This window comes from Mauremys reevesii, linkage group 15, assembly GCF_016161935.1.
Source record: "Mauremys reevesii isolate NIE-2019 linkage group 15, ASM1616193v1, whole genome shotgun sequence".
NCBI classification, from domain to species: Eukaryota; Metazoa; Chordata; order Testudines; family Geoemydidae; genus Mauremys; species Mauremys reevesii.
The window spans coordinates 15,196,721-15,212,290 of record NC_052637.1 but is presented as its reverse complement, the minus strand read 5'-3'; the positions used below and the strand labels follow the sequence as shown (position 1 = coordinate 15,212,290).

At 48.0% G+C, this 15,570-nt stretch overlaps 1 protein-coding gene across 1 annotated transcript in view; it reads right to left on the bottom strand.

Annotated features, from left to right (window-relative positions):
• LOC120383010 (butyrophilin subfamily 1 member A1-like) overlaps nt 1-9,640 on the bottom strand; it is a 34,377-nt gene extending 24,737 nt beyond the window's left edge. Inside the window, exons 1-4 of the mRNA XM_039500600.1 lie at nt 9,514-9,640; nt 8,032-8,379; nt 4,034-4,315; nt 1,430-1,537 (exon numbers count right to left, since the gene is read on the bottom strand). Of these exons, the coding sequence (XP_039356534.1) occupies nt 1,430-1,537; nt 4,034-4,315; nt 8,032-8,379; nt 9,514-9,619 (844 nt within the window). The 5' untranslated portion in view covers nt 9,620-9,640. The remainder of the gene's footprint in view (nt 1-1,429; nt 1,538-4,033; nt 4,316-8,031; nt 8,380-9,513) is intronic.
• Nucleotides 9,641-15,570: the final 5,930 nt, after the last annotated feature.

Sequence of the window (15,570 nt, the reverse complement as noted above, 5' to 3'; positions counted from 1 at the left end):
ATCTGTCACCATCAGGTGTAGGGGGGAATTAAATCCAAGTCTCCCAGGTGAGCTCTCGAACCACTGGGCTGAAGGTTATAAGGGAGATGGCACCACCAGGTCTTCCTTTGGCCAGATTTTGTATGGGTCCTGATCTGGTAGGAGTGCTCTGAGAACACCTGTCAGATCAGGCCCGTGGGTAAGACAGGCTACCGTATTTCAGGTTCCACAAAAGAGGACACTGCTGGAGGGCGGGGTGGGTGGGGGTGGGAGATGAAGCTAGAGAGGGTAATGGGGAGCTGAAGCGTGGGTACTGGGAGGAGATATTTGGCGTGCTGGAGGGTGTGTACTGGGGTCTCACACCTGAGGTTGGGGTGATGTTGCTTCCTGTCATGATGGCTGGCGCAGGCCTGGAACACAACTCCAGCCCATCAGTCAGCACCTCCGAGCAGGCCTCTCCCCTCCCAGGGCTGGGTGCTGGGGCCTGGGTGGTGGGATCTGGCAGCTGTGGCTGCAGGAAGGGACCAATCGGAGCATAGAGATGGCTTTTTCTGAGCTGCCATGTCTGCCCTGCAAAATCTCAGACATTGCCTCTTATTCAAAAAATCTGCCCGGACGGAGGGTGGAAGATCAAAAGAGGCAATGTCTGGGAAAACCCAGACATAACCCTAGATAGGCATCTGGGTGTGTAGACTGAGGCAGAAGTGCACATGCCCAGAGGCAAAAACAGGTGCCTGGGGAACTTTTACTGCAAAAGACATAGGCATTGGGTGAGTTTAAGCACCTACAAGGTTAGCTGGCAGCCAAGAAAGGGTTTTGTGGATTGCAGCAGTGCCTAAAACAGACTTGGTACCTAAATCAGGAGTTTAGGTAACTATGTCCCTTTGTGGAGCTGGGCTTTACTGACTAGGCGGGAGCACTCAAGGGAGCTGCTCCTCGGTAGCAGGGCAGTGCCCAAGCTGAGGTTTCTGTGCAAAGGGCAATTGCCTGATGGCAGTTTTGGCCACATCTGTTCCAGACAAAGAGGACCTGTGCACATTCTGATAATAAATTATACGAGGAGATACCCTTCCTCCTCATCACTGAATTCTCTACCAGTAGGGAAATGACCTGCTGCAAGGCCCCCAGATCTGCTGCCATTCAGTGGAAGTTCCAGGTGCCGTTCATTTAACGTCACATTTGTGTTTCCAGGTGAGACAGGATGGATCCCTGCTGACTAGTGAACAACAATGCCAGGGTTGGATTGTTTGGTGAGAGCTATAGGGGTGAATGCACTTGATATTTTCTTCAGGTTGAATGATTTGTTCTCCCTCAGCCTCACTCCATCTCTCAGTGTCAAAATCTCTCTTCAGAACATTGACTTCCAGTCCCTCTCTTTAAAAGGAAGAAAAACCCCCAAAACAGAAAATCACCCTCATTCTCTCCACATTCTGTCCCTTTCTAACTTTACCTTTCATTCCATGTTGCCTCCAGAAGCAGTAACTGGCCAGGGCAATGAGAATAGCCAGGATCACACCCAGAGCAACTATCCAGGGATTGACCCTTGGGAAAAACAGCTCTGCAAAAGAAAGCGCCATTGTGACAATGTGGAAACTGTCTGTAATGTTTTTATGATTTTCTACCTATCACCTTGGTATTGCTACCCAGTGGGGGCAGAAGGGTTAAAATGCTGCCATTGGAACAAAGCATAAGACAGGAGATGTTTGTCTGGGGTGATCTGAATGGGTCGCTCAGGACTGGCTGGGACCAGTCCAAATCAATAGAAGCCTTGACAGAGATAGGAGACGTCTGAAGGACTAAACAACTGACACTTATCAATGGGAGTGAACGTGTGAACTCAGCACGGCTCTGCAGCAGGCCAACGATGGGCAGAGGTGACAGGAGGCAGTGGTAAGAACTGGGCTCACAGAGAAACAGGGCTCTCACCTGGAACTAAGACAAAGGATCAGAGACAAAGGAAGGACACCAAGATGGTTCCTACAGCTGCCTGTCTCATAGGATGTCAGCAACTAGGTCATGGCCTAATGGTTGGAGCAAGAGTTCAGAATACCAGTTAGAGCTAGATCCAGATGGGGTGGGCCTGGGATCAAAGCCAAGAGTCAGAGCTGGGAGTGAGAAGCCTAAGCCCAAGGTTAATCAGAGTCACAGTCAGAAGGCGCAGTGGAGGGTCAGAGCCAGAAAGTAGCTGAGGGGTGGAGCAGGAGTGGTTACAGACAGGTACAAAATGCACTGTGTAGCCACTGGATTGCTGACTGTTGCTACAAAGCTTAACCATCAGCCTGTTGACTCCTGCAACGCATCAGCAAGCACAGTCAATCAGACAGCTTGTACGAGGGCCACTTACGCTCATTAGATTGCCAAGAGACTGTCTGTGCTGGAGACTGGCCCCTGACAAGGGAGCCTTGGGGCCTGTATGGGCTGTGTTTTAACCTTGGCCTCTCTATACTAACCTAAGGGCTTCCTAATACTGTATTCCAGCTGACTATTAAAAGGAAAAGGTTGCTGGGTATCACTGCAGATTCTTACTTGCTGAAGTCTGTTGGCCCCTGAAGGGAGCAAAAGTCTCTGAAAGGGCGTCTTCCTCACAGTGGGCAGACCTCACTGTGAGAAGGAGGAGTGCTGGAGCCTGGAGGCTCAGTGGAGGCTCTGTTGCCTATTCTTGTGGCAAAATCTGATCCCTTGGTCGTATAAATCCATGACAGTTGGTGGCAGCTGGTGGAATACGAAATGCACCTGCAGTATTTTGCAGTGGCAATTCTGCAAACCCTGACAGACTAAATGTGGTCGTATTGTGAGCAAAGATGACTCTGTGTGTCTGACTGGAATAGTCATTGGGGGCTACCTCTGGATTTCATGGTGAGCTATGGCCCTCCCACTGGTTTAGAAGCAAAGCATGAAGTCCAAGCCTTAACCTGCTTATGGAATATGGGGAAGGTCCCGTCCACATGGCAGATCTGACCTGTGTTGAAGTGCTGCTGGAGACACCCTGACACGTCCAGAGTTGCAGCGCCACTGGACCTTACATGGGCAGAAAATACATGGTCACGTTTTTGAAAGGATAACATAGGAACTAGTGAAACCAGCATGGTCTCTGAATCCTTGGGCTTGGTCTGAGAGGCAGAGGCAGATCCCCCTTCCTGCAACAGACCAGTGACATCCTTACGGGGAAGAAACAGGGAGCCCAGCTTGTTAAATATTAATCCTCTGTGATGTTGGCAGATGAGATGCCAGCTCATGCCAAGGCCCCAGGCCTCACTGAACACTTACTAATGCATAGTTGAAAACCAGTCTTGCTTATGTGTGTGTTAGCATCACCAACTAAATAATAGAGGTTGTTGATAGGGATGTGTTTAGTGTTTTACAAAATACTTGTAGGATGCTGCATGCATTGTTCTCACTCAGCTCTACCCCATGGTATAAAGTGATAGCAAGCATTTGCATTGTAAACCTCTGTGACTATGTAACTCACCAAAAAGGGGAAAAGCCTTGTTGTGTAATGCAAATAAGGGTCTCTAACAAGAGGTTAAATCATGTTCATTATATGCAAATGAGCCATTGTGTGAGACCAGGGATCAAAGATTTCGTTAAGTGCATTCCTTCCCCGCCCCGCGAAGAAGGGATCTTCATGGGAAGGGTTGCTGTGAGCTTGGCTCCTGTGAGAAGAAGTTAGAAGTATGGACACAAGGAAAAATTCTTCATCTCTGGACAGTTTGGATTCTAAGAGGACAGAATAACTGAACAAGGTGGTGGTGGTGATCCCCTGAGTTATTCTGGGTAGCCCTGAAAGAGTTTTTGGAAATTCACAGATTACTACATCTCTGCTACCTTTTGAAATTATAGACTGTGATTCACCTGTACTTATATTTTACCTATTTTAACTTCTCAGTAACTCTCATGCCTTTTTCCTAGCTGATAAACCTTTAGTAGGTTTACTATAGAACTGGCTGCCAGCGCAGTCTTCTTTAGAGTGAGATCTGGGATTCAAATCGATCTGGGTGAGAGACTGGTCTCTTGGGACTGGGTGTAACTTGAATATTTTGTGATTTTCACTGACCTGCTATGAAAACTGTTGATATTTTATCTTGGTTGACGAGTGGGTTCCTGACAGAACAGGACAAATTCTGGTTGGAATCTTCTGTTATAACAATAGAAATCTGAGTTTGAAATAGGCCATTGTCCGCCTTGGATATTTTTTCAGAGGCAGATGATAGCAGCTGCCCATGGCGATCTCTCCACTGAGCCTCAGGTTCTGGGTGCCATCCAGCCGACTGACACACAACCCGGATTCCTCCATCCTGGTGACCATCAACAGAAATATGGGGGTCCGAGCCCATAGCTAGAGGAGAATGGAATGAACCTGTGTTAATTCCACACTTTCAGCAAAGCAGACAGGAGCTTAACCTTCAGGAGAAGTAGAAAATTAACTTTTTTCTCTGTCCCTAGCACCCACCATCAGAGCAAGCTATGTGGAAAACTCACTGCAGGTGTGTGTCATTGAGTGCTGGGCAGCCTGGTCCCTTCACTATGGCTCAGCGAGATACCAGAATCTCACTAGTGAACACACCCTTGAAAGCTGAACGCTTAGTGTGGACAGTGCATGTTAGAGGACAGGGCCTGGCCCAAAGCCCACTGAAGTCACTGGAAAAGGCCCTTGGTGATCTCTGGTCTGAAGCACTGAGCAGAGCAGTAACTAAGCATTTTAGCACCAGGAGCGAGCATATTTGAGGTCCCTACCATTTTTTTAATGTTTTTTCTGCACAGTGGCAACATGTATGGGGGGGGGGAACATGGGGTCACGTGCCCCCACAGATTTTATAGTTGCGTCTCCCCCAACCCAGACAGGATGGGTAGCCTGCTGAGAGAGCCCCTCCTGAACCCAAGCTGCATGGGACTGGTCCAACCAAGCTCCGCCATGTGGGGCTGGCCCAACCGAGCCCTGCCAAGCAGGGCTTTACTAGTTGCCTCTGTTTCCACCCCATTTTTCCATCCCTGCAGCTTTGTGCCCTGGGCGACTGCCCCACTTGCTCTGCCCTGGTTATGGTCCTGGCACCTGGACTCCTAAAATTGCATGTTCAATCCCATCACACTGTACTCGGCCCTTCACTAGGAGATAGATTGAGTTCTGGCCAGTTTACTTTATTGGTATCTCAGCAATGAAATAGTCAATTATGTTTCAGAGTCAATATCCCAGTGAGATGATTGGGACAGTCACATCTCTTCAGCAATGATTTCAGGATGTTGCTGGATTCAGGAAGACAAAAGTGCTTCAGCTACACTTGTTTCATGTTTGAAAAGTTTCAAAATCACAAAAGTTTGCCATATAATTGTGTGGAAATTTCACAGAGTTGAAACTATTCTAACTGTCTTTGATTACTGTTTCAACCAATTTACTCAGTTCTGAAGTAAATCCAAGGGTCACCTCTAGCACCACATTTACTGATAGTTAAAACACTGGCTACCTTCCATTCCTCCAGTTGAGCAGTGATTTTAATGTTTGCATAATTTTGTTTGCAGCTCAGCCACTGAACTCTTAAATTCATATAACTGTTCTGAAGGAACTCTTGGTGATGCCTTGCTATTTAACTCATTAGTTTGTTCCAGCTTTTCTTCTTTTGATACATCATTCTCTGACAGTGCCTCACCTTTATTAGCTGAGAAGAGCAGATATCTCCTCTGTGCTGACGACTGGCACAAAGAAAACATTTAGCTTTTCTGTAATGTCCTTATCCTCTTTGATTGCTCTCCTTCTTCTGTATCGGTACACCTTACCCACCAACTCTCTGGCAGACTACCAACCCCTGATAAACACTGAAACAATTTCTTGATATTTGTTTTTGGCTTTGGCTTTTATTCTCCCCCTCCTAATTTATATCTTATGCCTTACATTGCACTTTCCTTCTATTGGTTTCATCTGGGCTGGGGTTCCTTTTTTATGGGGAAATTAATATTAGAGATTAAGTCAGAGTAAATTCATTCTGACTATTTTCATATATTTCTTCAGGTGACATATCATTTTATTTCTTTATCTAAAAATGATTTCACAATTCAATTTGTCATTTATATTGAGTTTTGAGCTATCTGTAGATAAAGATACTGAGATACTCCGACAGCATCCTGAGATACTCTGACAATGTTCTTCCTGATCTTACTTCCTGAGCAGAGCTGGGCAGCAGTTTTCCTGCCCTGTGAAAATTTTCAAGATATATACAAAACATTTCTCCTAGCAAACTGAAACAAAAAATCAAAATCTCCAAAAACTTTCACGAATCAAAAATCCCCACAAATTTTTGAGTCAAATTAGTTGAAACATTTCATTTCAATTTTGACTACTTTTACTTATTTACTATAATTAGCTTACATTTTAAAACAAACAGTTGCTTTTAACTGGAAAATGGGTTGTCTCATGTTATACATGTCAAAACAAAATATTTTGGCAATTTTGAAACTTTTGGGGGCAAAAAATCAGCTGTGGAAAGTTTCAGTTTCAACAAATCAGCATTTTTTGATGAAAGAAAAGCTTTGTCAAAAAATTCCCGACCAGCTCTTTTCCAGAGGGGTATGGGACTATGAAAATAACAAGACGATTCCAAAAGAAGTTGATCCTATTGTACAACTCGAAAAAAATCAATTAATAGATATAGATCCAGATTGGCTCTGAGTAACTGCAGTTTCAGTGGCAGTCATCAGTGATCAGCCCTTCTTGAGGTTTAGCCCATAATGTGGAAGGGAAAGAAAAAAAAACCTGCTGGAAAGGTTTCAGATGAAGTGTTCTATGTTTAAATAGGCAAATGACAGACACCCGATATAAGCAGAACCCAAGGAAAAAGAGTGAGGGAGTGTCACAACTTTGTCAAGCACCCCCTCTTGGCCACTCACCAGACTGCTGTGAGGGGATCCAACCATTGAATCCCACGTGTTTTAAACCTCTAGAGTCTGAGCAGAGTCCAGGCACAGACAAGGCCTGAGGACTCTCAGCCCACTCTTGGGGTGCAGATCCTCCATCTTACACCCCTTCAAGCAGTGAGTCCTCATGGTCCAACGGCCCAGCCCCTGCTGGGACCAGTGCTGTTCCCATAGGCAGCCCCCACAGCTTAAACACACCCTCGGTGTCCCAGAACTCCAGCTGTGTGGGCATTCTAGGTCCACAGGTTATGTGGTAGGGTTACCACCAGAGAGACTTTGCATAGGATTTGAACACCATTGCTCTTTTCTTGAAAACACATTTCTATAGAAAAATAATAGACCTACATTCATTCCCTCCCACAATTTCCTTACCACTCCAGAGTATTCTCTGGGCTGGGTCAAAATCCTCTGGAGGTGTCTAAGACTCTAAGGCACTTTTGCTGCAGCACATGGTTTGTCTTCTCAGCCAGAGAGCCTCCTCTCCCAGACAGTCTTCTCTGGCCTTGGCTGGTCTGCGTCCTTCCTCTCTCTTTCTTGTTCCTGTCCCACTGATTGTCTCCAGTTTCTATGTCCCATCACTAACACCTGGTTCTTTTGTTCTGCTTCTCGTAATTTTCAACTCACCAAACTCCAGTCCTCCTACAGACCAGCAGGAGGAAGTGGCTTCTTCCCAGTTCCAGCTACCATCCTTAGCATACTTATTGGCAGGTCAGAGTAGTTAAAGCTAACTACCCCCCATTGTAAATAGTCTGGTGTGTATGTGCTACGGTTTGGTCAGTAATGGTAAATACACGTAGACATATAGACATTCTATGATACAGCAATTCATAAAAACAACTTCATAATATCAAACAGAATTCATAAGTCCTCAAATCATCACAGTGGGTTTGTTTATTGCCAGAGAAATATTTGAACTCTATACTAGTCTGTTTAAAACAAAATTTAGAAACTGCCCCAAGTACAGAGCACACAAGCAAAATTCTTCCATTTTTCCTCAGGGATTGACCCTGCTATGCAATAATTGGGAGCTAAAAGAGAATTCTGGATATTCATGTGTGAATGAGAGCGATCGAGAGGTAAATCACAATGAGCGATTACTCCATTTATTATACTGCTGGCAAATCAAAACAATAAAACACAATAACTGACCTGATACCATCAGCTCCAAAATGGCTTCTTCATAAAAGATCTTGTATTGAAAAAAGCATGTGTACTGCCCATGATCAGAGAGCTTGACCTGGTGTATTCTCAGGGAAACACTCCCATTAGTGATGCCATCTTTCAGCAGTTCTGTCCTCCCATGATATTCCAGCATCTGCTCTTCATACTTATCCTGTCCCTCCTGATACAGGTGGACAACTGAATGATATTGGAATCGGAACCATCGCACCTCCATGTTCTCAGCACTCATCCTGGGGGAGAGGTGGCAGGGCAGGATGGCCTCCCCACCTACATAGGTGGTGATTGGATGGTCAGGTCCAGTCACTGTGAACTTTCCTGTGAAATGTACCAGTAGAAAAAGGTGATTAAGTCAGAGAGAAACTGAATTAATTTAGGTTCAACAGTGTGGCCGGGCACAAAAGTGGGCAGGGTGCAAACAGAAAGAGTGTGGATACAATGCAGCACTGGTGCTTACACTAGAGCAGCCCTCCTGTTCAATGAGCAATCGTTCAATTCTCTAACACAGCCAGAGGGTATGAGACTAGTACCCACAAGGGCGAAGAGGCAGTGCCTGAGGCAAAATGCACTGAGGAAATGCCAGTTTATCATCATTAGTAAAGCATCTTCGTCACAATTTGTATGAAACCTTAATTGCACCCACTTGTGTGTGTTCATTATGCTACAGTCTTTAATTACTTGAAAACATGGTATTTTTTCCATGGGAGCCCTGACTCATTCAGTGCACAGGGTGGATCGTGCTCACTGAATTAGCAGCTATTCAATGCTTTTTATCCTAATCATTCAGTGAGGGCTCCAGGCCATATTTACTGCCACCCTCCAAATCCTGCACTAGATATAGAATTATATTATCTACTCAAGAGCTTTTCTGTGGTGCTCATCCCTATCTGAGCGTGTCAACTCATACTAATGACTTTAACTTCACAACATTCTTTTGAGGTAGGGAGGTTTCGTTATCTCCATTTTCCAGACGAGAAACTGAGGCACAGAGACACTGAGGCCAAAATTGTCCACTACCCTGAGACACCTAGGGCCTGATTTGCATTCTTATGGCATGTTACACGTTCACACCACACTACCCTGGAATTCATTGGCAGTGGTGAGTGTTTTTCACTTTTGCAAATCAGGCCCCAAGCACTCACAGGATACTCCTGTGCCAGGGGCTGCAGGGAGCAGTGCTGGGCTGTTAAACCAGCCATGTGTCCCTCAGGGAAATGCCAACCCCAAGAGGGGAACATTCTTAACTGGGAGGACCTGGCAACTTTCCAAAGTCATGGCACTAGAATGCACACAAAAATCTGGAACCAAGAGACCAGTTTCTGACTTGCATGATCTTCCAGAGTGAAAAGGCATGGTGAATGACATGAGGCTATAATGTGAGAGAACTGGTACTTTTAGAAGGAGAAGGTATATGAGCAGGCAAAAATCTCATGGATAAACAGGAATTCCCACCTGATGCAAAACTGTGAATGTGCAGAGCAATGAAGAAAACAACATATCCAGGCAGAAAGGAGCTCACAGTGAAGCCATGAAAGAATGAGAAAATCGTCCTCTTCATTATAACTTATTCTGAACAAAGACAGAAACAAACAAAATCAAACCCATGTTAGCAAACTGCTGGGATTACTCTACAAGTGCAGCGAATAAGCTGCAGGACACAGAGTGTTGCAGTACGAAGGCAAGAAGCTTACAAACATCCCATGCCATATGAAAACAAGACTAAACGTATCATTAAACCTTAGGCCTTGTCTACACTACAAGACTATTTCGAATCAACTTAGTTCGAATTTGTGGATTCGACTTTATGAAGTCGAATTTGTGTATCCATACTAAATACACTAATTCGAATTTCTGAGTCCATGTTCACGGGCCAGCGTCGACTGTGGAAGTGGTGCACCGTGGGAAGCTATCCCACAGTTCCCGCAGTCCCCGCTGCCCATTGGAATGCTGGGTAGAGCCCCCAATGCCTGCTGGGGGGAGAAATGTGTCGAGGGTGGTTTTGGGTAAGTGTCGCCATTGAACCATCAATCACAACCTCCTCCCTCCCTCCTTGAAAGCGCCTGGGCAATCTGTTCGCACTTTTCTGGTCAGTGACAGCGGACGCCACAGCACTGCAAGCATGGAGCCCGCTGCGATCATCGCCGCTTTCTCCTCCTCGCACTTTATCGCCCACCTCTTCCACAGTCAGCTGATGAGAAATTGGGCTACTTTTCAATGGTGCTGCAAGCACTGGGGACCATAGGGGACGTTTACAAACATCAACGCCGGGTGGCCGGGCAAGGTTCATGATGCGTGTATTTTCAGGAACTGTGGGCTGCTCAGACGCCTGCAGGAAGGTAGTTTCTTCCCGGACCACGAAATAACTGTTGTGGATGTGCAGATGCCTATAGTCATCCTCGGGACCCAGCCTGCCCGCTAATGCACTTGCTCATGAAGCCCTATACAGGCGCCTGGGACAGCGACAAGGAACTCTTCAAATACCAGCGAAAGCAGCGAGCAGCGTGACCTGTGACTGTTCAGTTTCTTTACAGAGAAGCTGAACCTGCCCCTGTTTCTTTACCCAGTTACTGTTGACTCTCCTCTTCGGTTACATACCCCGTTCACCCCGTTACCCCCACTTCCAGCACACGTGTAAAAATAAAATACATGTCCCATTATTACTTAACAAAGATTTCTTTATTCATGACTTTTCGTGAAAGGGTTGAAACTGGAACGCAGGCTGTGCTGGGTAGGGTGTGCGTGATGTAAAGACCGCCTCTAAACTCAAGGAATGACAGGCTCCTGCTCCTAGAGCGTCCGCAGTGCCGAATGCTTCTTTCAACGGAGCCTGCCATCCCTCTTTATGGAATTCTGTGTGCGGGAGGATATGTGACCTTGTGGTGGAGGAGGACGGATACAGATTCCTCAGCTGCGTGACTCAGCGGTCCAGGACAAGGACCGCTGTATAAGATCTGTAACCGCCTCCCCGCTGCAAAGTCACATCTCCCGCCCACACTGATCCTGGAAACCACCTCCCATACCGACCAGGGTGCCTACTGACTGCACCGTGTGTGTGACCCGCTGCTGATCCTGCCCCCATGTCTGTACCCTGGGAAAGGTGACTGTCCTATGCAATTAACCACCCCTTCCCCACGCCCCCATTCAAACACAGTCTTCTTTGAAAAAGCATAACGGAAACAGTAATTAACAGCAAAGCATTTTTATTAATTAAGTAGACAGTTAGGGATGGGACTGGGATTGGGACTACTGTGAGTCTGGAAGTGAAGGACTTCGGCAAATGTAGGGTATGAGAGCTTTTGGGTACTTGAGCACTGTGCTGGTGCAGTGACAGTATTCACGTCCCGGCCGCCCCTCCTCCTGATTATTTTCGATGAGGGGGGTATGGGACTTTGTGGCGGGGGAGTGCGGTTGCAGATACACTGCAGGGTGTCTCTGCTCCTGCCTGAGGTCCTGCAGAACATCCACAAGGCGCCTGAGCGTGTCCGTTTGCTCCCTCACTAGTCCAAGCAGCGCTTCAGTCGCCTGCTTGTCTTCCTCACGCCACCTCTCCTCCCGCTCGCTGTGTGAGCGCTGCCACAGAGAGACGGTCTCCCTCCACTGGCTCTGCTGGTCCACCTCTGCTAGGTAGCAGCCCATACGTTCCTCGAACATCTTGTCCCTTGTCTTTTTCTTTCGCCGCCTAATCTTTGCCAGCCTCTGCGAGGGGGATGCTGTGTCAGGTCTGGAGACAGTGGAAGCTGTGAGATGGGAAACAGGGAGTGAATTCCTTGCAAAGATACATTTTTGCGAACAATTAACTGAGTCTAGGCTGTCTCTGTGAATTCTGGGTTGAGACCCCTGTGCCTGCTGGGGCACAAATCATTTTCATGGTGGATTCTGGGTAAATGTCGCCAGTCATTACTTCCTCCGGGAAAGCAATGGCAGACAATCATTTCAAGCCCGTTTTCCCAGAATTGCCCTGGCATACGCCATAGCGTGGCAACCATGGACACTGTTTTGCCTTTTGTGTATGTCACCGTATGTGTACTAGATGCCGCTGACAGAGGCGGGCCAGCAGCGCTACACAGCAGCATGCTTTTGCTTTGCATGACAGCTGAGATGGTTACCAGCCATATTGTACCATCCACCATACCATAAATTGGTAATAAGATGGTAATAAGATGGGCATGGTTACCTGTCCTTTGCACTGCACCATTTGGTGCTGTTATAAGTGCCCCTGGCCGAGCAGCCAGGGGCGCAAAGCAAAATTGGGAATGACTCCTGAGTCAATCCTCCTTTTTGGTATCTAAAAATAGAATCAGTCCTGCCTAGATTATGGGCAAGTGTACTAGAGAACCACTGTATCATAGAACCAGAGAGCACAGCTGCTCTCTGTCCGATCCTGCATAAATTTGGAGCTGTATGCTATTCACAAGGGGGTGCTCCTGCAACACCACCACCTGTTCATTCCGGCCTTCCCACAGCCTTCCTGGGCTACCATACCATTGTCCCACCACTTGTGTGATGAAGTAATAAAGAATGCAGGAATAAGACACAGTGACTTGTTTGTGAGAAATGAGTAGAAGGAAGCCTCCAGCTGCAATGATAGTCCAGGCAGGACATTAATTACTGTGGATGAAGGAGCCCATCATCCCTCTGCTAGTCCCGGGGCAATTCAATCTTTTCTTTACACAGGAAGGGTGGGGGCTGATGGAGCTCAGCCCCCTGTTGCAATGATGAGGACGGTTACCAGCCATACTGCACCATCTACCATGAAAATTAGGCCAGGCGCCCTTGATCAACCTCACAGATGCTAGTACGCATGGTTACCAGTCCTTTGCACTGCCCCATGTGCCAATAGGCTGATGTTGAGGACGGATACCCATCTTTTGTACCATCAGCCATCCATAGCGTGGGGAGCAAGGATGTTGGTGTTGAATACTGCACCATCGCGCCTATCTGCAGCATTCAGTAAAGATAGGTGACATGTAAAAGAGTCAACAGAGGATTGTTTTCACTTCTGGGGGTGGGGGGGGTGCACAAATTGCCGAACTATGCCCTGACCCACCGCAGACACTGTGTTTGACCCTAGAAGCATTTGGAGCTCATCCAAGAATGCAAATACTTTTCGGAGACAGCAGGAACTGTGGGATACCTTGCGCCCTCATTCCCTCCTCCATGAGCGTCCATTATATTCTTTGGCTTTCCGTTACGCTCGTCACGCAGCTGCGTGCTGAGTCTGTGCTATGCCGCCTGTCCGTAGATTTTAAAAATACTTTGGACCAGGCGAAATTACAGTAATTACCCTAATTAGATGCAGGAGTCTCCGAGCGAGATCACCCTGAGGAGGGTCACTGAAGGAGATAGAGAGCGCATGCTGCGTGAAAGCTAGCACGAACCAGGGCCCGATGCAGCCGTGCTCGGGGAGGCAGTGCTCCTGAGTTCCTCATGAAAGCCTTGCGCTGAAAACTGTGCTACCACGGAGCACCCAATAAGGCAGCTCTCCCAGGAACCTCCTGCTGATGCTGATTAACGCAAGGAGAGCTTCGTGGAGATCTCCAAGGATGCTGTCTGTTCTATCCCCATATCTCGAGAGACCTCCTTTTCACACAGTTAAGATTCCTGTTATATTAAGAATAAAAGTTAACATGGTTAAAGCACTTATCGACTGCTCCTTCCCTGATTCAGGGTCCGGTTAATGGCCGGGAGGGTTGTTGGGGATCTCCGTGACGGTGATGAATAGATCCTGGCTGTCGGGAAACCAGCGCGTAAGCACTCTCGCCCGCCTCCTCCTCCACAAACCCTTCCTCATCTTCCCGTCCGTGAACATCACCGGTGAACTGGCCGCCGACACTGTCCCATCACAGAGTCCACGGTCACTGGTGGGGCAGTGGTGGCAGGCCCGTAGCGCCCGCTTGCCGCTTGATTTTTGGTAGCCTTGTCTGGGGTCCTTGATTTTCACGCGCTGCGCTGCATCCCACCTGTATCCTCTGTCTCTCATGGCTTTGGAGACCTTCTCGTAGGTCTTCGTGATTCCCTGTTTTGGAGCGCAACTCCGAAAGCACAGACTCTCGCCCCACACACCGATCAGATCGAAGAGTTCCCAGTCAGTCTTTGCTGGGTCCTCTTCTATTCACAGATAACATGAACTCCTCTGCTGGAGAGCTCTGCATCGTTGCAGGTGATGCGGAGGTCGCCCGATGTCCAGCCAGGACGTCAGATTCAAAGTGCCCAGACAGGAAAATGAATTCAAATTTTCCCGGTCATTTCCTGTGTGGCTGGTCAGAGAATCCAAGCTCCGACTGCTGCCCAGAGAGTCAACAGAGTGGTGCACTGTGGATAGCTCCCGGAGCTACTGTTCGATTTGCATCCACACCTAGCCTAATTCGAGCCAGCCATGTCGAATTTAGCGTTATTCCACCTGTCGGGTGGAGTACCAATTCGAACCAAAGAGCCCTCTAGTTCGAATTAAATGGCTTCCTGGTGTGGACGGTTGAGCGTTAGTTCAATTAACGCTGCTAAATTCGAATTAAAGTCCTAGTGTAGACCAGGCCTTAGATTCTTGTATACATTGTTGCATGAAGCTGGCCAGATCTTTGATGTTACCCGGGTCCCTTTGTGTCTTCCCAGCAGTGCAGAGGGGCCAGAAAGCCAGTGTTGGCATCCAGCTGGGAATTCTGTCAGCGTAGGGGAATCCTCAGATGGTGTAAAGCCACCAGCTCTAGGTCACCCCCTTGCAGCCCCTCCATCTCTCCAGGGTTGTTGGGGTGTGGTGAGATGGAAATGGTGTGACTGAGGTGCTGCCGAACTCCACTGATCCCCAGCAGATATGAGGGCCCTTGGGGGCTGCTGCCTGCTGAGGCAAGATGGAGAAACCCTGAGGCTGCTTTTCATAATGCCTGATCTGAATTGGCTCCTGGCAGCCCCAGGTACTGGGGCAAGTGGAAAATGGTGAAAAGCTACTTTGTCCTTCCTTCCCATGTAGGTCCAGCACTCAGAGCATAGTACAGCTCTCAGACTATCAGCATGAGTATGTAGCGGGTGGTTACCCCACTCCTACCCTGAAGGGCTTGAAACAGCCCTGGGGAGAGCTGTAGGAGAAAATCTGCAGATTGGGGAAGTGGCTGCAGCTGGTCCCTGCCCCATCAGGCCCCAGCTGGCTTGTATAAAAGGCTGTGAGTCATAGGCCCAGAAGCCCAGTCAGTCTCTCTCTGCATTCAGAGGAGAAGGGCCTGGCTGCAGGAGCTAGCCAAGTGCCTAGAGTGGAGCAGGGCTGGGGAAAGGCCAAGGGAGCTGGGGTGCTCTGGCCTAGGAAAGCTGCAGGCCTAGGGTAAGGCTAAAGAGGCACTTGGGTTGCAGGTAGGCAAGGCAGAGGCAGCAGGTCCAGATCCCCCTTGCCCGTGATGAGTGGCTGATACACTGCTGTCTGCCCCAATGAATGGGGCTAAGTGGTGACTGGCAGTAGCCAAGACTGAGATGGGGATAGGGGGTGGAGGGTTCCTAAGACGCTAAGACCCCTGGCCATGCACC